This window comes from Vitis vinifera, chromosome 8 (assembly GCF_030704535.1).
Source record: "Vitis vinifera cultivar Pinot Noir 40024 chromosome 8, ASM3070453v1".
Taxonomy (NCBI): domain Eukaryota; kingdom Viridiplantae; phylum Streptophyta; class Magnoliopsida; order Vitales; family Vitaceae; genus Vitis; species Vitis vinifera.
Genome location: NC_081812.1, coordinates 16,836,379 through 16,861,976, shown reverse-complemented (window position 1 = coordinate 16,861,976; position 25,598 = coordinate 16,836,379). Strand labels below are relative to the sequence as shown.

The following is a 25,598-nucleotide window of genomic DNA, read 5'->3' as shown; positions in this document are numbered from 1 at the left end:
ATAAATTCTTTATAAAAGCTGATATGATGTGCTAGTTCCCTTGAATGTTGCCTGCACATTTTTAATGGAGGTTATGAGTAAGCAAATTTGATTCTATGTTAGAATTCAATCTGGACTTTGTTCAGATTTTAAAAAATTTGTAAACATGCCAATGAAAATAAACAGGAATTACAAACAACAGAAAATTGGACCATCTGTCCATTAGGACTTATCAGGCCAAGTACTTCTCCAATTTCTCCACTTCAACCGGGCTTCCAATAAAAATTGGTGTACGCTGGTGAACCCGCCGGAAAAAGAAAAGTTACTTGATATTAGCTGTTATTTAAGATAAATTCAGTTAAAGCATCCTGCATCTTTTGGCTTCAGCTTCTTTGTTTCCTTTTAATTATTTTTCTTATTTTTTTATTTTTACCTCTGTGGGTTGGATGTCAAGTATTCTCTGGTTACCATCTGTTGCTTTCCCACCAGCTTGTTCTACTAAATAGCTCATTGGTGCACATTCATATAATAGTCTCAGATTCCCCTTCTTGCTGTTCATGTTCTTAGGGTTCCCATAAATGCCACCATATAATAGCATTCTATGGATTTCACCAACAAGGCAGCCTATGTAACGGCCAGAATAGGGCTTGCCATTAGGGCCCGGCTGCCTAAGGTGGTGAAGGTATCTCTTCAAATTATCATCCCATAGCTCGTGATTTCCTTCATTGAATGAGTAAATTTTACCTGATCTGGGTATCTTGATATCCGCATGCGTTAAAACGAATTCTCCAAATGTTGGATCCAACGTGAATGCAAAAACTCCTTTCCCTATTGAGAGTGTGAAGACCACAGAGCTGGAATATAGGCAATAGCCAGCGGCCAACAAGTTGCTGCCTGGCTGGCAAACACTAACGACACACTTCTGTTTTGTTTGATCAAGCTACAAGTAGACAATTCTGAGCATGTAGGCATTGGAAAAATAATTAGATGCGTGCTTGGTTAATGCAAAATGAGAGAATTACATTACCATGGAGTCATCATCAATGTCAAAGAGGCACTGCTCATCAGGGCCATATATGCCAAAGATGGATTCAGTGGTCAAGGACGTGTCAATATTGGCAGATCCATCGATTGGATCAAACACAACAATGTAGTTTCCAGAGTAAGTTTCCTCAACTGCAACTGGTACGTCTTCTTCTTCTGATGCTATAATCCCTGTCCTTCCACTAGATCTAAGGCAGTTGCAGAACACCTGCACATTGTGATTAACATTTTCGATTGAGCTACAATTCTACAACTGATAATGTTGATTCACTTTAGGCTGATGCTTTGAAGGAAGGGAGTTAATACTGTTAGAGAAGATTAGTTAGGATCAGTTAAGAATTAGTTTTGGATTAGTCTTGATAGTTCATGCTTAACAGATTGTAACAATACTTAAGCTGTAGAAATATATAGAGAAAACAGAGTCTACTTCTCAACAAAAGAGGAGACACTTTTTGGACAGTCTTCCAAAATAACCTTTTCCACTATCTTCTCTCCAGAATCTTCTTCTTAAAATTTTTAATGAAACCTCCTTCCCTTATTCTAAAACTATTCAAGCTTCATCTTGTTTACCTTCTACTGTTTCCCTTTCTACTTCTCATTTGTCTCCTTCAGCCTCTCCAATATTGTCTCCAACAATGCTGCTAGCTCCTACTTCTCCCATTTCTTCAACTAGGCCAATAAGTGAAATGGATAATGTTGTTTCCACTCACCCACATGCACCTAATAGTGCTGATACTACTCCAGCACCTGCACAAGTTCCTAGTTTTGTTGTTTCTCCTCAGCAAGTTGTTTCTAATCCAGTCGCTAGTCTTGTACAGCATGTTGTCTCTTCCGTTGCAGATGCAAGTGTGACTAGGAGAATTGCCAAGGATGCTGATAATACTCATCCAATGATTACTAGAGCAAAGAGTGGAATTGTTAAACCCAAAATTTTTATTGCTGCAGTAAGAGAACCTTCAAGTGTTGTAGCTGCCCTTCAACAAGATGAGTTGAAAAAGGCTATGGTGGCTGAGTATGATGCATTACAAAGGAACAACACCTGGTCACTAGTTCCTTTACCCGCTGGTAGATAGGCTATAGGTTGCAAATGGGTTTACAAAACTAAAGAAAATCCATATGGCACTATTCAAAAGTATAAAACACGATTGGTCGCCAAAGGCTTTCACCAACAAGCTAGCTTTGGTTTCACTGAGACCTTTAGTCCAGTCATTAAGCCTTCTACAATAAGAGTTGTTTTCACCATTGCTCTCTCAAGGAATTGGGCAATCAAGCAACTGGATGTAAATAATGCGTTCCTCAATGGAGATTTGCAAGAAGGAAGTGTTCATGCAACAACCATAGGGGTTTATTGATGAGCAAAATCCTAATTTGGTTTATAGACTTCATAAGGCCTTGTATGGCTTGAAACAAGCCCCACGAGCCTGGTTTGAGAAACTCCATCGAGCATTGTTGAGTTTTGGGTTTGTATTCGCCAAGTCTGACCAGTCACTATTCTTAAGGTTCACTCCTAGTCATATTACATATGTCTTGGTCTATGTTGATGACATTTTGGTTACTGATAGTGACACAACTGCAATTACTTCCCTAATAGCTCAATTGAACTTAGAATTTTCCTTGAAAGACCTTGGGGAAGATCATTATTTCCTAGGAATACAGGTTTCTCATACCAATAATGGACTACATTTATCCCAGATTAATTATATTCGAGACTTGCTCCAAAAGACAAAAATGGTGCATTGCAAACCTACAAGAACTCCCTTGCCCACTGGTCTAAATTTGAGAGCTGGAGATGGTGATCCTGTGGAGGATTTACATGCTTATTGGAGTACAGTAGGAGCTCTTCAATATGTGACCATCACGAGGTCGGAGCTTTCCTTCAGTGTGAACAAAGTATGTCAGTTTATGCAGAATCCTACAGAGGAGCATTGGAAGGCTGTGAAACGAATCTTGAGATATTTATAGGGCACTTTGTAGCATGGTTTGCATTTGAAGAAATCATCCAGCCTTGATTTAGTTGGATTTTGTGATGCTGATTGGGCATCTGATTTGGATGATAGACGCTCGACCTCAGGCCATTGTGTATTTTTGGGACCAAAGTTGATATCTTGGCAATCCAAGAAACAACATACTATTTCAAGGTCTAGTACTGAAGTTGAATATCGAAGTCTTGCAGGTTTGGTAGCTGAAGTCACATAGTTAAGGTCATTGTTGAGTGAGTTTCAAATTCCCCTAGCTAAGCCTCCTCTAGTTTGATGTGATAACCTTAGCACGGTTTTGCTGTCTGCAAATCCTGTTCTTCATGCAAGAACAAAGCACATAGAGCTTGATCTCTATTTTATCCGTAAAAAGGTCATTCGAAAGGAGGTAGGGGTTCGCCATGTCCCCTCAGCTGATCAACTTGCAGATGTATTCACAAAGATAGTTTCCTCAACTTAATTATTGAATTCAGACACAAACTCAGGATAGAAAATCTTTCTACCCTGAGTTTAAGGGGGGATGTTAGAGAAGATTAGTTAGTATCAGTTAAGAATTAGTTTTGGATTAGTCTTGACAGCTCATGCTTAACAGATTGTAACAATACTTAAGCTGTAGAAATATATAGAGAAAACAGAGAGTCTACTTCTCAACAAAAGAGAAGACACTTTCTGGACAGTCTTCCAAAATAACCTTTTCCACTATCTTCTCTCCAGAATCTTCTTTCTTAAAATTCTATCAAATACTAACCTCATTGGAGATAACGTCGACTTTCTTCTGATCCTCGCCTTGGACGTTGATGGTGCCCTGACCGCCAGTAAGATTGCTAATGCTGGACCTCTGAAGCAGCGAAGCTATCCGCTTACATGCCAATGAAATACTCGAGAGTACAATTGTGAGCTCTGCATCAATTATACCGTCCTGTTCTTGCTTTAACAACCAAGTGGTTAAGTTTTCGATTTCGAATTCATTCTTCTTTCTCTAAACGTCGGGTTTTGTCTCTGGTGAGGTTGCCACCGATCCCACCGCTGTGCATCGGATTCCAGGGTGTAGGGACCCCTCCCTTCGACAAACACGTGGCACGCATCTTACAGTGACACATGACACGCATTGTCATCCGGGTCACCCTCATCCGGATCTTCCTATAAAGCACACATGACGCACTTTTTATATCCGGACCGCCTCAAGGAAGAGCAAACGACGCTTACAAAGCATAGACATCCGGACGGCTTCCATAAATGCGTCCACTCCACAATACATCCGGATATGATTGTCCGGATCATTGACTAAAGTAAAGCGAGTCTTACACGCTATCACAACAACCAGCCAGGGCCCACGTCCCATCACCTGCAGAATAAAAGGACGGGTTGAGGTGACAACAAGTCACTTCCCACGATAATTCTACATGATCACTTCCCACGATCTCTGACAGCCGCATCACCTACCACGGTTTCTGACAGCCGCCTGTAGGGTGGTGATGACCCTGCTGTCATCTAATGTCATCATGACAACATAAAATATCTCCCCACCATTAATGAGAGGAACATTACTCCTAGCACTATATATAAACCTTCACACGAAGAGGAAGGTAATCTCCTGAGACCTAGTAAAAGGCCAATTGATTTATATCTCCCTCTCTAATCATGGCTAACAAAACCATCGGAGGGTGCATCCGGACACCCTGTCCGGATGCCTTTTGCAGGTATAACGACTGAATCAAGAACCTTTGTGGGTTGAAATCGCGTGTCCATCCATTCGGCAACTGCGTGGATCGTCAGGGACTCGAGGTATCAACACAGGGGTAACAGTGTGGTATTGCCCCCTGGTGGTGTTGTTGAAGCGTGAAAGAAGATGGTGAGGAGAGAGACAAGAGACGGAAGATGGAGAGTTAGAGAAGAGGATGCGCGATGAGCCGGTTGGAATTGTCCCACCCATTCTCTTTCAGACACTCTCTTTTCTTTCGCTCTCTCACCACCTTGTAATTCCACCGACCCCCTCTTATCTGTTTGTATGCAAAACTTGTGTGATCCTCGTTCGCCTCTCTAGGCTTTTATTTTCCTTACATAATTAATTATATGTCAATATATTAAATCAGCTTAAAATAATAAATAAGAGTAATTTCGATAGTGTTTTTTAAAAATACCTTTAATTTGAGAAGTGTTTTTTTTTTAAATATTTAAAAATATTTTGAAGAGAAATAGTCAAACATAATGTAAGATATTTTTTTGAAAGTATATATTTTAACATTTAAAATAAATTTAAATAAAATAAACAAAGACTCTAAAATAAATAAACCAATAAAATTAAAATTCTTAATAAATTATTATTTTGATAATAAATGAAAGTAAAAAAAGGCTAACAATTGAGTGAGGGTACACCTAAAGAATGTAAAATCGCATATTTCTTGGTTTATTTTGAGATTGAACTTCAAAGATTCTATTGTCCAAATATAAAGATTATCACGCATTTTCTAAAGGCAAAGATATTTATCGTTAGGGTTCTGCGCTGCCTAGAAGCTACTTTTTCACATCATAAATTTTCCGGCTATCTTTTTCGCGTAGCCATATTTGCTTCTCTGAGATCTTTTCATGAATCATGGAAAATTCACATGAATTCTGATCGTTTGAACATCTCCAGATGAAAATTATGTATACACTCGTTTGTGCTCCATTATTAAAACAAAATGTTCTATAAAACAATACAATGTGTTGGATATTCTGACTTGCAGGAACAAAAAAATAGGTACAACTTTTTGTAACTTAAATTTCCTGACTTCTAGGATACAAAGGCCCCGGGGTGTGGGGGGTGGGGATAGGATAATTTTACAGTGACCAGAGGCAGATGTGATCCAGGGGAAGAGGATTGCACTTAGTCCATCCAAATGCATTGTTCCAAAATATTACTTGCTCAACCATATGATGGAGCCAGACATTCATCAACCATGTCCAGAAGGTTAGGGTTTTCCAGTGCTGCTGCCACCCGTTCTTTATCATTCAACTGTTTATTAACTGTGAACAGAAAACATGGAAATCAATTTTGTTTGATAATCAAAATCTTTGTTGACATTTGCATTGGCGGTTAATAAATTTGTACACATGCAACAAAGGAGAGAAGGGAGAGGGAAACCCCACACAGATACAGTGGGAGGGAGTAGAAGAGAGAGGATACCAGCAGCTTCGGTAGCATGAGTTCCAGGTGCAACCTTGATATCCACCTAAGCAAGAAAAAGTTTAGAAGATATGACACTGATAGAACAACTTTAAAAGACAAAGGCAACAAAGTTAATGCCTGCTCAATGCTAACATCACGATTGATAAGTTAACAACTAACCCATACCAAAAAATAAAATAAAAAATCCCCAAACCAATCATAACACTATATGTTTAAGAGGCATGATTTCTAATTTACCAAATCATACAGTATAATGTCTTTTGCGACATACTTCTTCACTCATCTTAACACCAGTTTGGGCTTTTACCACTTTATCCACCTATCTTTCCTCTTAAGATCATGCCCAAAATGCATATGGTGAAATTTAAATTCAAGACCTATTATAAAAAATAAAATAAAATAATTAAATCTTCATTAATTGATAACTTGTCTCCTAATCGTAGTTATTATAGAGACATTTTCACACCACCAGTTTGGTTACACATGACTCAATCAATATTACTGATACATAGAATCTTAATTAAAGTCATTTCCACTCCAACAGCTTTGTCAAAGGCACGAAGAATCAATATATCACATTCTCCTCCATTGCACCAAGGCAAGGACTCTTTGGGCGTTGCTGTTCTCTCTTTTTGGGGTGCAGTGGGTGCTGCCAGCCACAGTTAAGGTGACGATTTTGGGTTGGGACGGGTCTTTTGTGGGAGAAAAGAGGAAGGGAGTTTGGAGAGCAAGCCCATTGTGTCCTTTTGGACGGTTTGGAAGGCAAAGAACAAAGTTATTTTTGAGGAAGAAGAGCTGTCGATCCAAAGACTTGAGAATTCTTTGGAGGCATTTCGTATTTTTGCCAATAACCTTCAAGCCCATTTGAATTCACACTGCATCACCCACCTCACCCTGGCCGTTCCTCACCATTTCTACAAAAGGAACTCATCTGAAAGAAGCTCCCTGCCCATGCTCCCGCCACTGAAGATTAGCCACCTAGACCTCCTGCTCAAACCTTTAATGAGAGGCTACCCCTAAGCTCCTCAACTTATTTGCCAGAACATTCCAACCCACTGGATATCCCTACCTTCTGGAAAAACCAAGTTGAATTTCTTCTCTTCCACAGAAAAAAACAGAGCACGGGAGGAACTTTCTTACTCAGTTGCTATGCAACTCCAGCTTGTAATCCCTTCCTCCCTACATCCAAACTTTCCTATAAGCTTTCAGGCCAGTTTCATCCCTGCAAGACTCTGCCCCTTCCACCAATCTCCAAACCTGATCCAAGAAGAAAAGCCTTGACCCCTTTCCAACCACATTACCTTTGATCTTCTCAACTGAAATCTTGAAAGTTTTTGAATCAACACTAAACCAACAACTACCTATTTCCATAGAGAGAAGTTTCTTAAATACTCAAAACTTGGACCAATATTATCCAACACCCAAAGGGTACTAAATAAAAGAATTGAAGAGAATGGAGCAATCCTAAATCCTCTGAAAATCACTCCCCATGCACCAAACACTTCTTCTCAGGCATTTAAAAGCAGGAAAGAAAAAATGTGTAATCATCCAAACTTCCCCTCACTGGTGAACAAGTTAACAATTCCTTCTCTCTATTGTTCCCTCTAAAAGCAACCACGGTTTAAAAAATCAGGATATTTCGGTGAAATATCAGAAATTTTGTCAAAAAGTCAAGAAATTTCAGCAAATATCACTGATATACTGGTCAAGGACAAAAATTTCAATGAAAAATCAGATTTGAAATGCATACGCGTGTGGGGAAGGAATTCAGCGCAAAAATCACCAATAAATTGTTAGGCGATATGTTGCCGATTTTTTTTTTTAAAAAAAAAAAAACCAATTTTTTTTAATATTTATCCGTGTTTTTAAAATTTATGTCACCCTTTTTATTTTATATTATCCTTTTATTTTAAATTATTTTCATATTTATTTCATTAATCCTATTTAAAAAAATTATTATCACTTAATTTCAATTTTTTATATTTATCCTTCTAATTTTATTTAATTTTAAATGTTATTATTTTAAAATACTAAAAATATAAATTTATTCAAAACTTGCTAAAATATATAAAAATAAAAATAAATTAATGAAGTTCTAATATTTTATAAATTAAAATTAATTTGATAAGATAAATTATTAATATCATTTCAAATAATTTTAATTATTTAAATAAACTGATTTTAATAGCAAAAAATTGTCACCACAAATTTGTAATAAAATTTTAGAAATTAAATCTCAAATAAAATATTTTATGTAAATCGATTTAATTTTTTATTTAAAATGTAATAAAACATATTTTAATAAAAGTAGTTTTTGATTTTTAAAATAAATGAATATAAATATATTAAAGGAATTTAAGCTATTTTTTTTTAAAAAAATTGATAAACATTATCCTTGATTGTATCTATATCAATTACACTTATAAAATAACTTTAATATGTGTATCCTTGTTTATTTTATCATTTTTTTGAGGTTTTTCTAAACATTTTCATAAATTTTTAACAATTTTCATCCCACCGATATATCCGTGTTTACCGATATTTTTATCTCTAAAAACAACATAGTAAGAATGAAATTCATAAAAAAATGGAAAAATAGAGAAATAAAAAATGGAACAAGCTATCTCTAGTATTTCCTCTTTGAAAACAATCTAGCAAGACCAAAATTCATGAAAAATATGGCAAAACAGAGAGTGCAAAAAAGGGAAAAAAAAAATTTTCTTTACCCCACAATTTATATTAATGGATTCATGGATTACCATTGCTTCCACCCATTATAGCACATTAGCAAATTAAAATGAAAAAATTTCTGTCAAGTCCTAATATTCATTGATGTACGTTCATCAATATATGTGAACAACAATTTAAACCAAGTTATCATATGGAAATAACAATTATACCTTGTAACGAGATGGCAAACTGCGCAGAAGTTTCACACGCAAGCAAAGGCCAATCACTGTTGCCATACTGCAATGTTCAACTGTGGGAGTGAAAGTAACCCTGAACCATCATTATATTCATTAATCATAAAAATGAAACCTGATATGCTTGAAAATAAGATATAGGAATAAACAGAAAATTTTTTGTTTACCTAACATAGCTACGCTTGTCATCTACTTCAATTGCATCTTCTGTTATCACTTTCAGCTCTTCTAAAGAATATGGATGCTCAGGATCCTTTATATCTCTAATATGATTTAAGAACATTAAGGAAACAACAATTTCCACAAAACCCAGTTTAATTTACCTATATAATTTGGTATAGAATGCTTTTGTTCCTGCTTAGAATATAGAGTAAGCATGTTTATAGAAAATGTCCCAAGTATAATAAGAAAAGAGGATGCTAAAAAACTTACAGGAACATTAAATGTTCAAATAATATAGAGATTTTTTATGCAATTAGCTTGTGGGAACAGAAAGAGAGAGATTGTTCTTGCATATTCCTACAGATGCAAAATTCAAGATCTCAGACATACATTCATCCAAAGTAGTCTTGAATCATTTGGCACACACACTAGAACATGCATGCAACAGGTAATGGTCTTTGACCAACTGTTTGGTCTCTTTTAGATGGAAAGAGGTCCCATATGCTTTAAAATCACAAAGCCAGAACTCCCAAAGCAGAACAAGTCCCAATTGCCTTCTGCTTCATTGCTTTTGCTTGTCAAAATATAGAAACTAAACATTACTTATCAATATATATATATAGAAACTAAATAAGAATAATAGTATGGTCTTCAGTCAACTAAAAGGCAATAAATAAGAATGGGGCAATAGGTTTAGTTGTGACAAGCTTAGCTTAAAGAAGCACATCTTTAAATCTAGTTCTAACCTCATTTGCAAAGAATAAAAAAGACCCTTTCATGGAAATAAAATCGACTCAAAAATGTTTTTGAGGCTTTCATATACTCACAGACCTTTCAAAGTCCTACTACTACACACTTTCCGTCAAGGACTAGGATTTCCTAAGAATCTGCACAGCAGAACATGGGGCAAACCTTGACACTAGTCTAGCTTCCACTACCTTACCATACTTGTGTGGGAAAATTTACAAAACTTTGCTAAATGGGGAGATCAAACTAATCAATCAATCTTTTTGGTTAAAAGACCATAACAGTGGACCACAGATTCAATATCGGCATGCTTTGAATATTAAACATGAATTTAATTCCTTCACAAAGGCTAGCAAAACAAATCATGGACTGTCAAAATACATACAGGGGCTAATATATGACTGCAATGCCTATTGGACATAAGGAGCATCACAAATAATCATAAAGAGAGGATATCAAAAATTTCTTGTTGGTCCACAGGTTCCACAGCATACTCATCGGAATCACAAGGTGCAATCCTAACCTGGCGCTCTTTCTTTTGGTAGATGACAGGATTGGCATTTATTAATCCTGAAACCATTTTTACTGCCCAAACAAGAAAAAGAAGCAAAAACAATAAATAAATATTCAAGCAGCCTCATTCACTTCAAAAAGTACATAATTCCCAAATAGAAGTATAAAGAAAGTGCTTAAACACTACAAAACAACATCCACACTCTTAAAGTCTGTTTGACAACATTTTGCCTTAAGCACATTTCATTCACTGATAAAAATAATAAATGGAATTGCATTTTCATTGTGAAAATAAATGTCAGGAAAAAATTTCCCCTCTAGCCCTCTGTTTAGTTGTGGGAAAAATTTGGGAGACGAAATTAAAAATTTCCATGTTAAATAGTCATTCATTAGGAGCTTGAGAAAACTAAAACCAACACTCAACTTAGGCTAGCCACCAAATTGGCTATGTTGGGCAACACAATGTGAAACATGATATTCAACCTTCTATCTCCTCAGTTCTCAATTCTCAAAGAAACCAAATGTCTTCCCAATTAATTCAGGAAAACAAATGTTTCTCCACCTATTGGCCACATTGAGTAGAGTGTTCCATGATTTGGCACCAAGATGAAGTCTCCTCAGTTCTCAATTCTCTGACAAACCAAATGTCTCTCCAATTAATTTAGGAAAACAAATCTCTCTCCACCTATTGGCTAAGTTGAGCAGAGTGTTCCATATTTTGGCACCAACACAATGTGAAACATAATATTCAACCTTCCATCTACTTATTTCTCAGATCTCTAAGAAACCAAATGTCTCTCCAATCAATTCAAGACAACAACAACAAAAATAATAATAACAATAAGAAAAAAGAAGAAGAAGAAAAAAACATGTCCTGTCAGGAATAATAATAGAAGCACTAATAATTCTCAGCAAATCTAACCACTCACAATTGTCTGCAAATCTATTTGTTTTCTCAACAAAATCCTACCCAGGAAATATTTTCCTTAAAAAAACAAAAAATGAAGTCTAGCATGAAAAGCCATTGTGATTTTTAAGAATTTCCAGAAAAAAAGGATTTCCTTTGCTTGGTTGCTAAGAAAACCAAGAAAAAGCATATTTACTAAGTTTTCAGTTCCTAAGAAATCTCACTTTCATTAACACCAAACTAACCAATAAAATACCCAAAATCCCCTCCACATTATATTGCATAATCAAGCATCTCCAACTTTCTCAGGAAAACTTTTCAGCGAAAAGGAAGTACAGTGCTACTCATACCTGCAAAGTTGAGATGGACTAAAGCAAGAACTTGATTGGGCACAGTTGCAGAGATTTTTGCAATTAAAATTTTAGGTAGAACAAGGCCTAAGCCTCAATTTATAAAATAAAAAATAAAAAAATCCTAAAAAGTCAGAAAAATACTAAAAAAAAATCACATGAAAAATAAATAATAGGAAACCATACAATGTATAATAATCAAATTAATCGTATGTCATTTTCAATAGCTTCTAATTTAGTTTTTTTTCTCTTCTAAAATCCAACTCTCTCTTATGGATTGATCAAATAATCTTCAAAACTACCATCACTGTCACTAGTAGGATCCTCTAATGAATCATAATTATATCCAATTGCTCTATTATCCTCTCCATCATGTTAATGTCAACCCATTTTTCTTCTTTATCCATTAATTACAGTGATCCTTTTTCCTTTATCCATCAATAATCTATAGTGACCAACAATTCTTTTATTTTTTCTTCCCAATCTCTTCCTTTCATTTCCACTTAAAGGGTTAATTGGTAGTCAAGTAAACACTTATTTTTAAAAAAGTTTAACCCTAATACTGGATGCAAGTAAAAACTTATAAATCTATACCAAGACCCTATAAAAGCACAAGTGATCAGAACTAATGAATATTGAGGCTTAAACATCTTAATAAATGTATACAAAAAGCCCATAAAGACCCTAAACCCATTAAAAAAATTTGAATATTAGAGGCTTTAGCCTTAATAGCCTTGAGGCTAAAACCTCAAGGCTATAAGCCTCAACAGGTGAGGCTTAAGCCTCAATAGGTGAGGCTTAAGCCTCGATTATCCTCTTTTGAGGCTATAGCCTTAAGATTAATTTGCATAGCCTCACCTTGAGGCAAGCCTCAAGGCATAGGTCTCAATAGCCTTTTCAAACACTAATTAGGGTTAGGGTTACCAGCAATGCCATTCTCTATGCCTCCACAGTGTGGAAGAGGCCCCAAGTCAAATCTTTGGTTTTCCTTTTTCCAATTTATGTGTTGTTTAGGTTTTTGATTCTCCGTTTTCTTATTTTCCTCTCATGAAGGAGTTAAGGGTTTCTAATTCTTTGTTTTCCTCTTAGGAAGGGATTGTTGGATGCTCTAAAGCAGTGCATTAAGAGTTAATCGGACTGATGTTGTGAGTTTTAATTGTATGAGATTTCAGAATTTGCATTATTTAATAAATAAATAAAAAAGATTTATTCTAAAATGTTTATAATCATATGTTATTTTAATAAATTTTAAAATATCTAAAAATTATTTACTTTAAATAACTTTTGAACAAACTACTTTTTTATTATAAAAAATACATTCAAATTTAATTTAAATTATTCTAAACGCATCTTCAATATTAATTCTTAAAAGTTATTATAAACACGTTTTAAAAAACTTATAAATCATTATTAATTATTAAAAATTAAGGTCTGAAGTCAGCTCTGAAGATACGTTTGGATCATATTTTCTCCATTTTCATTTTCTATAATTTTTAGAAATTTTAAGAAAAACAAAAGCAAACAGCGTATATTGAAGCCAAAAGCATTTCCACGGGTGTAATCCAAACTGGCAATAGTTCCACGTTGTTCAAAGATGAACTCGAGAATTGAGAACTTTCAGCAATAGCATATCCAACGTATAGACCACTCTAAGAGCAAACCCACCGTCTGTTTGGTTACCAGGAAAAATGGAGAAAAAATATAAAGAAAACCTCATTTTGATTACTACGTTATCTCTCCCACTCTCTTTGCTGCCAAAAATCCGTAACAAAAAACAATAATAATAATGGGTAAAATGCAATTTTTTGTATTCTCGAACCCTACAAGGTGAAAATTTTAAGATTAAAAAAATTCTCTCATTTTCTCAGCATCCAAACGATTGTATCTAACGTAGAAGTCGATTGATTGAATTGGGAAAAAATTTTGGAACAGTACCTGAACTGAGAAATCGACCAAGACGCGGCGTTTCGAGAAACGGACGATGGAATGCTTTTGTGCAACGGGAAATCAAATGCTTTCGCGCAGTGATCGGGGTATATCGACCGCAAAGCAGAGCCTGGACTCTGGGGACAGGATGATTGAATGCGTTTGTCAGGCAAAAATTAGGGCTACGCTCATTCGGCTAATTATGGGCTGAGCATGGGCCGGCCCATTTTTTAACTATTAGGCTGCAACTGGGCCGTTCTCTGATTCATGCAAGGATTAAAATATCGAAAAATTTCGGCGATATTTCGGATAAATATCGCTTATCGGCCGGCTCCGAAGAATTATCGGTCGACGGAGATTTCGGTAATTTTCGAAAATAGCGCCGATATTTCGGTATTTATCGGTATTTTTACCGATTTTTCGGGAAATGCCCGATATTTCCTACCAGTCCAGCCCGCGCACAGGATACAAAATCTGTCCAATTTTTTTTTTTAAATCTGATCATGATTTGCAGGCAAAGGTTGTTTTTTCAGCCTGGCTAAAAATCGTGGATATAGGGTTCGTGAAATTTAAATCGAATGGCACAAAAGCAAAGCGACCCCTAGAACAGATCCAGAAAACGCAGGGAGCAAACAAAAAAAGCAATTTTTTTGGTTTTCCTTGGGGGTTTTGCATGGATTTTCTCGGAAATCAAACGAGGATGAATTTTCCTGGAAATCGAATGGGGGATGGATTTTCTTGGAATCAAACGGGGGTTGCAAAAAAAAATAATAATAACATGACTAGATTAGTACCTGCGAGGATTGAGGGTGGCAGAGGAAAACAGGGACCTTTTAGGGATTCTGTCGTCTGGAGGGCAACTTCAGAAAAGGGCTTCTTATGCCCGAGGCCCCGAGTGAGAGAAGTGGGTGGCCCTTTTTTATTTTTAGATTTAGCAGAGATAACAAAAAAAAAAAATTTAAAAAAAAAAAACAAATCATGAGAACAATTTTCCTCTCCCTATATAAGTAATTATTAATAATACATCTTTATTTTGATTAAATCACTACCATCTATTGAAATTCCGATTTTTATCAACGATATTTTATAAATTAAAATTAATTTGATAAAATAAATTATTAATAATTTTAATTATTTAAATAAATTAATGTTAATAAAAAAATTTGTTACCATGTATTTTTTATAAAATTTTAGAAATTAAATCTAAAATAAAATATTATATATAAATTAATTTAATTTTTTATTTAAAATGTAATAAAAACATATTTTAATAAAAATATTTTAAAATTTTTTAAATAAATATTATTTTCAACAAGATGGACTCCCTTCATCTAACAATATGATGAACCACATCAATCTTCATCTTCATTTTGATACTAAGACTACTGCAATATGTATTATATTTATGTATAAATTGTTTTTGTTCAATAAAATCAAATATTTCTTAACTCAATTATAACTTTATACATTTCCAAAATTCATATTTATTATTTTTAAAATTCAAATATCAAATCTATCAACATATCTCTATCTACTGATGTAATGCCCCAAACCCAATTTAGGGGTAAAATCGTAATTTAAAAATTATTAATTAATTAAAATAATTTAATAAGGGTAAAAAAACCTTTTCATATTTTAAACCCCTATATATAAATTATATGTTTCCTATATTCTCTATTTAGAAAACCCTTTTACACAAAGATCTGAAAGATTAGAGAGCATATGATTGAAGGTTTGAAGGTTTAAGATTTAAGATTTTTAATATTTAAATTAATATTTTATATTCGTTAATTAGTTTTAAATACTTTAGATATTATTTGGAATATCTTAATTTTGATTAGAGTTCGTTTAATTAATTTCTAGGTCAAAAATATTAAAAATTTATGAACATAGTTTGATTTATTAATGGAGATCAATAAATTTTGATTACTCAAATGAATAGATCTAAATAAAAAAAAAATTAAAAATTATATAGTTTTGGATGTGAAAATTACATAAAATTGTGAGTATGGAGGTTAAAAGTTTTCACTTTAGAGAGGAAAAAAAAAATGATGAAATAAGTTTTCCAAAAAAAACGATGAAAAAAAAAAACTCCTATATTTTTAAATTATTTGATGTTTATATAAAAAATTAAAAATAAAATAAAATAAAATAAAATAAAAAAAAATATAATATAAAAATGAGTTATTAATTTTAAATTTATTTTTTATTTTTATTTTACTCTCAATTTTCTTTCATTTTCTTTGAAGTTTTCCAAAACCATACATAATCAAAATTTCTGAAAACCAAATATAAATTTTATAATTAAATACAACTTTTAAAATTAGTCATTGATATTATTCATAGATCTCATACATAATTTACAATTTTTTTAGAGTTAATTTTAGTCACATAGTCCTAAGATTTGATTAATTAAATATACCTAATTTTTATAGGTTGAAAATTTTATCAAATATTCTCATATTTTGAGTGAAAATAAAAAATAATAATAAAAGTATTTAATAAAATTTCAAATAAATGAAAATTCCTATATATCAACCAAAATTGTATGAAATTAATTTTTTTTTTCAAATGTGATGGAACAAACAAAATTCTATTTAGATATTAAAAATATAAAAATAATTTTACTTTTAATAAAACATTTTTAAATTGTTGCTACATTTGGAATCCACCAGAACTATTGTCCCACCATCTCCAGTGAAAAATTCAACTAGTTGCGCTGCTCGCATCGCTCCACAATCATCCAAAACCGATTTTATTTTATTATAGCCTCTCTTTTCTACGCATCTTTATCTAAGAAATCTCTCCACCCACTTTAATTTTGATCAGCTGCGACTTATAAGGCGATCCATGATATTATATGGCCCTAGTCAATAAGTATAGTTGACCTTATGGCTCTAATCAACATATTATAATCGTTGACTTTTGGTTTTATTCACTTTAAATGAAACAAATTTGAAATTAGTCATTTATTTATAAAGTCCCACCTAATTAGACACCATTTGTGATTTGATAACCAGAGTAAGATATTTTAAATGTAAAAATATTTTGAAATGAATATGAGAAAGTTTGTTGAAAAGTTTGAATCTATTAGTATTTCGAACTCAAAAGTTTTTTTTTTTTATGAAAATAAGTATATGTTATATTTCATATTTGCAAATATGATTGAAAATGTTTTATCTATAAAACTACATTAATGTTCCTTATTGAGCTTTAAGCGCATGCCCCTTCGTTAATAATTTTTTAGGTACTCTCGGTTCAGGCGAGGAATGAGGCTAGGGTGGGGAAAATTTTTATTTGTTAGGATTTTGGTTTAAACTTTATTTTGGACATTGTTTAGATGTTAAAATTTATTTTTCGTTTAAATTATTTGAATTTGGAGTTATTTGGATAATAACACTCTAGTTGATATGTTAGTTTTTTTTTTAAAAAAAAAATTGATGCTTGGAGACTTTAAAATTTTGTCCTACTACTCTGAACAAAAATTTGGTAATTGGTAAATTTATTTTCAGTTACAATACAAATGTTTGTGTCATTTCCACTTTGACCCTTTGGGCTTAAAGTGTGAAATGACCGTCATGACCTTAGAGTGGGTTTTGGGGCGTGAAAACCAATGTTTTTCTTCATGATCATATTTATATCAATTACACTTACAAAATAACTTTAAAATATGTATTTTTACTTATTTTATCATTTTTTGGAGTTTTTCCAAACATTCCTATAAATTTTAAATAATTTTCGTTCCACCGATATTTATGAAATAATATTCACCGATATTTCTCTCATATATCCGTAAAATCGAAATATTAATATATCCGTAATTAGCGATATTTTCATATTTGAATTTATGTCATAAATCTCTTCATCTTCATCAAATTTTATAACTTGGAGATTTTTAATTCATACTCCATTTAATAAAGTTTAAGTAGGTTTCAAGTTTCACAAATTTAATTTTTAAACATTATATATTCTATATATATATATATATATATATATATCTTCTTCCCTTTTTTTTTTTTTTGAAGTACAAATTATTTATCCTTTTTATTTTCATCTTTATTTTTACAAATTAAGTAAAATGTGTCTCATTTATATATTAAAAATGTTAAACTTTATTTTTTAAAATTTATTCTAAATAAAATATTATTAACAATTATTTTTGTAAAGTATTATTATTTATTTTTAACAAAAGAATTAATTACACTTTCATAAAGATATCATTATTCGTATATTTTTAACATGTACCAAAATAGTATATTTTTATATATAAAAAAATTACAATGTTATTATAATATTGTTATTTATATTTTACTAAAAACTATTTATTTTTATTTTAATAAGACTTGAATTAATACAAAATCAAAATAAAAAAATATTTTTAAAAACAAATATAAAAAAGCATGACCAAATGGGCCTTATATTTTTTTTAACAAATCCTAGGAGGGAATAGTTGGATTTTGAAGAAAAACTTAATTTCATCATGTGAATTTTTTTTTATTGAAAAAAATAGGTAGATGTAGAGTGGAATGAGATGGATGAGTTTCGCGATTCTCATGCTTATTTGACATAGGAGAGAATACATCATGCAGTAGGGATTGGGGAGAATGTATACAGGATTGCGCTGGTCTGGACCCTCAGCTGGGCCAAATTTAAAACCCAGCCCAGGCCTGACACTAGGCCCGAGAATTTAACAAAATTTGGTTATCTAATTTGTAAGTCAAGGTGAAGTGGTGGTCTCCACTGTAGCGGGAATGGAGTTCAAATAAGCCCTTCTTTTTGGGGTGTGATTGCGGGTTGGTCTTGGTGTTAAAAAATCAGCCCAAATCTAATCCCAGAGGAGTTTGGCCCAGAAGCTTAGAGCCAGCTCCGGAGTTTGGAGCATGGCTCTATATTTTGTAACTTGAATTCAATTCACAATCATAGAATAGAAGAGGAGTGACACCTGGCTGAATGAAGCCATTTCACTCCTCACCCTGGTTTAAATTCTCTTTATATATATATATATATAAAGAGAATTTTGACAGAGTGGAGAACACAAATGACCTGCTTTTAGGCCTTTCCGAGTTTTTGTAACTGATTAATTATCAATTCAGGGAGCTCCTGCAGAGACTTCCACAAAACATGTTCTCCCATAAACAAAATCAAACTCTTTGCTTTCACATTTCAATCAGGCCAAGTACTTCTCTAGTTTTTCCACCTCCTCCACGCTACCGATGTAAAGCGGAACACGCTGATGTATCTGTACAAGTTACAGCAAACACCATAAAAAAATATCATAATCGTTTGATGTTCCAACCAAACAGGGTAAAAAGCTGATCAAGTAAATGATTTACACTCACTTCCACCGGCTGAATGTCGAGTATTCTCTGGTGACCATCCGATCCTTTCCCACCAGCCTGTTCCACCAAGTAGCTCATTGGTGCACACTCATACAAGAGCCTCAGCTTCCCATTCTTGCTCTTCTTGTCCCTTGGGTACCCATAAATCCCACCGTATAGCAGTGTTCGGTGGAAGTCCCCAACCAAGCTTCCAATGTATCGAGCGGAGTAGGGCTTCCCACTGGGACCTGGGTCCTTGAGGTCATCAATGTACTTCTTCAGTTTATCATCCCACAATTGGTAGTTGCCTTCGTTAAATGAGTAAATTTTTCCCGACTTAGGTATCTGGATGTTCTCCTGAGTCAAAACAAATTCCCCATACATGGGGTCTAAGGTGAAGGCGAACACCCCCGTTCCGATGGAGACCACAAAGATGATAGAGCTTGAGTACATGCAGTATCCAGCGGCAAGGAGGTTGCTTCCCGGCTGACACACATTCACAACGCACCTTTGTTCTGTTGAGTCCAGCTGCGATGCGGGACATCAGATGCCATTATAATTCAATTCATCGATTAAGATGTATGGTGCCCACCCTGTACTTGGTCTTAATTAGCATGGAATTGTGTTTTACAAAGGAACTCAAGTGAGTTCCAACTTGGTTTTGTTTTGCCTTTTAGACTCTGTAGTTTCATGATGGTGGAACATTGGAATTGGTTTCTTTTCCTCTTGAAATTATGATTTGGAATGAAATGGGAGACGCAGGGAATTACCGTGGAATCATCGCCAATGTCTGCGAGGCACTCATCATTTGGGCTGTATATTCCAAAGATAGACCCAGTAGACACTGCAGCATCGATGTTGGATGATCCATCGAGTGGGTCAAACACCACAATGTAGTTGCCTGAGTAACTCTCTTCCACGGCCACTGGTACATCTTCCTCCTCCGATGCTATGATCCCAGTCCGTCCACTCGATCTCAAGCAATTAGAGAACACCTACTATCCAAGTTGGTTTGCTTAAATTCATCCAAGTTCTTTAATGTTTTTAATGGTGAAAATCACAAGGAATGACCATTGCCAGAGTTGTTTGGCTGCTTGTATGTAGCTCAAAGTGAAGACTTCTGATCAAATTGCCATGAAAGCAATCATCACAACTCTGCCAAGATCTTTTTTATCCCTTACTCTTAAATTTGTGAGGAATTTGAAAATACATTTTGTGATTTATGAATCAAAGAAACTACTTTAAGGCGATGAATACCTCGTTGGAGACCACGTCAAGCTTCTTCTGATCCTCCCCTTGAACGTTAACAGCTCCCTGAACTCCAGTCAAGTTGGAAATACTAGCTCTCTGCACCAGTGAAGCAATCTGCTTACACGCCATGGAAATGCTTGAAATCACAATAGTGAGCTCAGCATCAATAACACCCGCTTGCTCCTGCTTCAGCAACCAGCTCGTGAGTGCCTGAATTTCAAATCCACTCTTCTTCTTGGTCTCTGCTTCCGACGCCGTCCCCACCGCCATGCACCTCACTCCGCTGACTCCATGCCCTCTCTTGCTGTTGGTTGGAAATGAGACAAGAGTCCTGGAGTCATAGACACGTAGGTGGAAAGGGGAGAGACGAGAGATTGAGTGAGAGCTTGAGAAGTGGAGCTGTGACGATGCTGTCGTTGCTGTTGCTGAAGTTGCAGCCATGGTCTCTGTGTTTTTCCTTTTCTCCTAGTGATTTTGTCTAGCTCTGCTTCCTTTTCATGCTGTTTCTCCATTGTATTAATTATGGCTGAGATTGCAGATTGCGTTGTGTGCTGAGGACGGGCTTGTGAGGCTGGTAACCACTTATGTTATACTGGGCCCCACTTATCCTCCTTCCTGGGTCAGCTTTGTGATCATGGCTCATTCGGGCTTAGGTAGTAACAATATCAGTAACAAATGGACGGGTTGGGTTGATCTGGGCTGATGGCCGGCCCATATCCAGCGTTGGAATTGGGCGTGACCCAATACCAACCCTCATAATAAAGGCCATTGATGCTATTGGGCCACATACTTTAGGTATTCGTTTGAAAATAAAACATGTAGCCAGGTTGCCCAATGGCATGAATGGTGTACAAAAATTGAACATTACCTTCCCACTTGGATTTTTCTTTCACCCAAATTTTCAACTTCCTAGGAAGTCATGATATAAGATTTCAAACACCACCACTGTGAATATGATATTCTTCTCTTTTTTCACGATGTGGGAAAGTTCTAAAGCAACTCATAATATGCACTTAGCTTAATTTAGTGTATAATTAATTAATTACACACTCCGAGAGTGCGTGTCTTCATAATATTGGACAATAAATCAAGACTTTGATTACAAGATGAATAAATACACTAACTAAGGGTAGTCTCATAAAGTTGATGGAAACATCGATAGTCTGAAAGAATTTAGAAAAAAAATGTATTTTTTCACTCTTATTTGAAAAAAAAACCCATAAAATAAAATTTCAAATTTATGAAATCATAACTTTGTACATATATTTTAAAATAATTAAAATTTGTATAATATTTTTAATTATTCAGATTCCACCTTTTAATGATATATAAATATTATATTTGATTATCTCACATATTACCTTTAATCTATGGGTATTATTTTTTAAATCATCCCATTTCACGATTTTTTTATTTTTTTATTTTTATCAAATGAGTGTGGAACAAGGATTAAAATTTCAGTTTTTTTTTTCCGGTGGAAATCGTTGATATATTGACATGTATTGGGTATAGATTATCGATTGGAGGGAATATCGTTAATACTAATTATGTTATTTTAAAAATTAATTAATTAATTAATTAATATATAAAAACCACCATAATAATTTTCTTGATAGATATTTTTTTAATATCATTCATATGATAATTAAATATAAAAAATATAAATATTAAAAATTCATATATGCATCATCATTTATTTTACATTATTGAATGTATTTGAATTAAATAAATTATAACTTTAATATTAAATATATCATCATTATCTTATTAATCATATTTTAAAAAATTACTATCACTTCATTTTTATATTTATCCTTTTAACTTTATTTAATTTTGAATGTTTTTATTTTAAAATATTAAAAATATAAATTTATTAAAAAAATACTAAAATAAAAAAAAATTAAGTTCAAGTATTTTATAAATTAAAATTAATTTGATTAAATAAATAATAAATTATTAATACCGACATATTTTTGTTTACAAATATTTTTCTCTTTAACCATACTTATCTAAATTATACTTAAAAAAAATACTTTAACATGTATATTTTTATTTATTTTATCATTTTTATAGTTTTTTTTAAATATTTTCATGAATTTTAAATAATTTTTGTTTTATCAAAATATTCATCGATATCTTTTTTTATATTTTTGATATATTCATAAAATTTAAGTACTATATTTACCGATATTTCAGAACATGGGAAAATATTTTTCCAAAAACTCTGGAATTCAAAAAGTTCTCGTTGCGTGGAATACAGTACCCCATTGCTCATGGAAATTTTGGGAAGGTTCATAAAGCTCTTCCCAAAATTTCCATAACTTGTGTTGCACGTTTAGCACCACCATATGGAAATGAACATGTGGTGGTCAAGCTGACCTTGGATGTGAACAACCTAACCAACGTCACAACCAACATAACTCACGATTTTGTCTCTCTACGTTAATATTAAGCTAGGTTGACCTTTCAACTTCCATGTCTTCTAGGTCGTCTCTTCTCACTGCTCATCTTTCAGCTGTTCGGCTTCAAATACGTGTATTCTGTATTTGAAAAGTCAAATGAATTCCATAAAATATCTACCCCATCATATTCATGATTAAATTAAATCGATAATCTGGTTTTAATAATCACTCTTTTCCTTCTCTCATATTGTTCATATTTGTAGGAATGATGTGATCAACTAAGACAAGAAAATAACAACGTCAACTTCTCATTTCATCAAGCAAATTCAATGCATTCCGACTGCTATTGCTAGCGAATTAGGTTGGAGCCTCCAAGTCCAAGCCTATTGGGCACAATTAGAAAGAGGCACAACGAAACTTCCAGCGAAGGGTATTAGGAAAATGGGCATCTAGACTGCCAAAAAAGGGTCATTGGTTAGGTTTGAACATGAAAGCACGTATGGAGAACAAAATAAAAAAATTGAAATTAGGCTTCCCCACCAAAAGTAAAAAATAAATGGAAAAAAGCGTGTGGGAGACCAAGAAAAATAAAGAGAGGACTTATACGAAATGACATGAGAGGGCATCGGCAGCCGGTAAACCACCAAACGCGTGCCCATTCTAAAAGACGCGTAAAATATAGAAGAAACTATTACGTTCCAAAACAGGCATTCCCAACACCTACCTATATATAGCCAACCCAATACCCTCTCTGGTTTATATACACACCCGACAACACCACCATCCTCAATTCACTCTCCTTCACAAACCCCATTTCCATTCACCCAATCCTAAAATAATCCCTCCTTCCTCTCTACAAGAAGCCTACGCGAAAACAACTCCAATCCTATGGCCTTTTCCTCCTCCTCCTCCCCCTCCTCATTCATTCTCTTCTTGGTTTCTTCTCTCTTGCTGCATGCAGCTTTTGGTATGTATATTCAAGATATCTTTCTTAAATTAGTTTTTCTTTTCGTCCCTCTTATTGGTTGATTAATTAGATTGTTGATTTGGGCCTTAGGGGAGATTATATGCGAGGAATTGCCTAATGACAAATGCGCCTTCTCGATCGCGTCTTCGGGGAAGCGGTGCTTGTTGGAGAAATATGCAAGGGAGAACGGGGAAATGGAGTACCAGTGCAGGACGTCGGAGGTGATTGTTGAGAGGATGTCTGAATATATCGAGACGGATCAGTGCGTGAGTGCATGCGGGGTTGACAGGAGCTCCGTTGGAATTTCTTCTGATTCTCTTCTTGAGCCGCAATTCACTGCCAAGCTTTGTTCCTCCAATTGTTACCACAACTGCCCCAACATTATTGACCTCTACTTCAATTTGGCCGCTGGAGAAGGTAACACTTCTTATTCACCTTGCCCTTTTCTCTAACTATTTTTTATACATAGATAGTTTATAGCTTCAACTTTCAACAAGAAAAAACAAACTATAATTAAAAAAAACAACCTCCATCTGTTTGTTCAGACCAATTACCTTATGCATATTTTTATTACAAAAATGATTAAGTCCAGGAGGATGGAGGGGCTGCTTGGGACATTCTTTAAAACAGTTATCAAAAAATATTTTTCACCTATTTTTTAGGTTTTCAAATATTTTTTATCTAATCATTGTCATTTTTGAAAACAGCTCAGCCTCAAGGAAACATTTGAATATAATTAAATATGTTTTAAAGGTAATCAAATATGTTTTCAGAAAATATTTTGTTTCAACAAGTGTTTTTTTTTTTTTTTTTAACAAAAAATTACTAAATATATTTTCAAGTTCTATATTTTTTTGTTAACAAAAAATTACCATATATGTTTTCAAATTCTTAGAAAATTGTTTTTTTTTTCAATGAAAAATTACCAAATATGTTTTTGAGTATGGAAATAATTATATATTTTTAAGAAGAAAAAAACTGTTTTTGAAAAGAAATCTCAAACTTTAAATTTCTTTTTCTTTTTTTTTTCTTATTGAATAATTCACAATCACAAATTTGTTTGAATATTTTGTGAGGTGTAAAATCAAAAGTTTTCAGTCCATAGCTATTCTTTTAGCGTAACTGAAAGTCTAATTATACCCTTCAAGATACTTTTCTTTTGGTGGAGATGTTTTAGCTTTTAGGTAGACAGCCAGATCCCTTGTATGTCAAGGCTCTATATTTTCCTCTGGCTTTCACTTTTACAGTGAAAGAGTTGCGATGCCTTCCTTACATGGCCGTTTGTCTTCCTTCTCCTCCAATCAAAGAATTGAAATGTCTTAAATTATATCTTTATTAATTAAACCTTGAACACGTGCAGGTGTGTTTTTGCCGGACCTTTGCGAGGCACGGCGCATCAACCCTCACCGATCCATGGTTGAGCTATTGAGCTCCGGCGCTGCCCTTGGCCCTGTTGCCCCTCAATCATCATCCTCACATGTTGCTGCCGCTCCTGCCCTTTCCCCAATGTAATTAGTTGTACCATCTACTTTAAATAAGCCGCGCTTCATTCAAATTCTCGTGTTTTGAGTGGAGAATAATTAGCAATTCAGAGGGGGAATTCACCGAGGGAATTTAAATATGTGATATTTCTAATTGAAAAGGTATTCTATATTGTTTACTTTTTTTAATGGATGTGAATTAAGTGCGTCATTATCATACATTTGGTGACTTTTCCACAGTGAGATGGAAACTTTCAAAATGCAGCCCCCAAACATGACCAAGCATGCAACCCAATTCCCACCCAAATTATATTCAGTCAATTAAAATAATATCTCAAACTTATGAAAATACACGTTAGAAATCTTATGAAGGGTGTAGAGTTTTGAATTGAATTCCTTCAAAAGCAACGATTTTGAGCGGAGCCTGCCCTGGTAAACTGGTTGAAACCCGTGAATCTGCTTCTGGGGTGTTGATGAAATGG

General features: G+C 33.9%; 3 protein-coding genes and 1 pseudogene across 4 annotated transcripts; 1 reads left to right on the top strand and 3 right to left on the bottom strand.

The window, feature by feature from the left end:
• Positions 1-78: 78 nt before the first annotated feature.
• LOC100247753 (fructose-1,6-bisphosphatase, chloroplastic-like) lies at positions 79-4,932 on the bottom strand (annotated as a pseudogene).
• Positions 4,933-5,635: 703 nt separating this feature from the next.
• On the bottom strand, positions 5,636-14,608 carry LOC100263182 (protein AE7). Of its 2 annotated transcripts, XM_010655917.3 has the most exons (7): positions 14,492-14,608; positions 13,707-13,834; positions 10,458-10,586; positions 9,260-9,365; positions 9,069-9,168; positions 6,166-6,211; positions 5,636-6,005 (listed from the first exon to the last, which is right to left on the bottom strand). In XM_010655917.3, the coding sequence occupies exons 3-7, from the start codon at positions 10,579-10,581 to the stop codon at positions 5,905-5,907; spliced, it is 477 nt and encodes a 158-aa protein (XP_010654219.1). In that variant the 5' UTR covers positions 10,582-10,586; positions 13,707-13,834; positions 14,492-14,608; the 3' UTR covers positions 5,636-5,904. The 2 variants fall into 2 exon arrangements, with proteins under 2 accessions (XP_010654219.1, XP_002276610.1); XM_002276574.4 differs by lacking the exon at positions 13,707-13,834 and having other exon boundaries at positions 14,492-14,602.
• Positions 14,609-18,727: 4,119 nt separating this feature from the next.
• LOC100240924 (fructose-1,6-bisphosphatase, chloroplastic) lies at positions 18,728-20,779 on the bottom strand. The gene is made up of 4 exons (XM_002276531.5): positions 20,273-20,779; positions 19,786-20,010; positions 19,037-19,543; positions 18,728-18,936 (listed from the first exon to the last, which is right to left on the bottom strand). Exons 1-4 carry the CDS (start codon positions 20,705-20,707, stop codon positions 18,865-18,867), a joined length of 1,239 nt encoding a protein of 412 aa, XP_002276567.1. The 5' UTR covers positions 20,708-20,779; the 3' UTR covers positions 18,728-18,864.
• Positions 20,780-23,368: 2,589 nt separating this feature from the next.
• Positions 23,369-25,335, top strand: LOC100246012 (uncharacterized). The gene is made up of 3 exons (XM_002276506.5): positions 23,369-23,635; positions 23,726-24,052; positions 24,996-25,335. The coding sequence occupies exons 1-3, from the start codon at positions 23,557-23,559 to the stop codon at positions 25,145-25,147; spliced, it is 558 nt and encodes a 185-aa protein (XP_002276542.1). The 5' UTR covers positions 23,369-23,556; the 3' UTR covers positions 25,148-25,335.
• Positions 25,336-25,598: the final 263 nt, after the last annotated feature.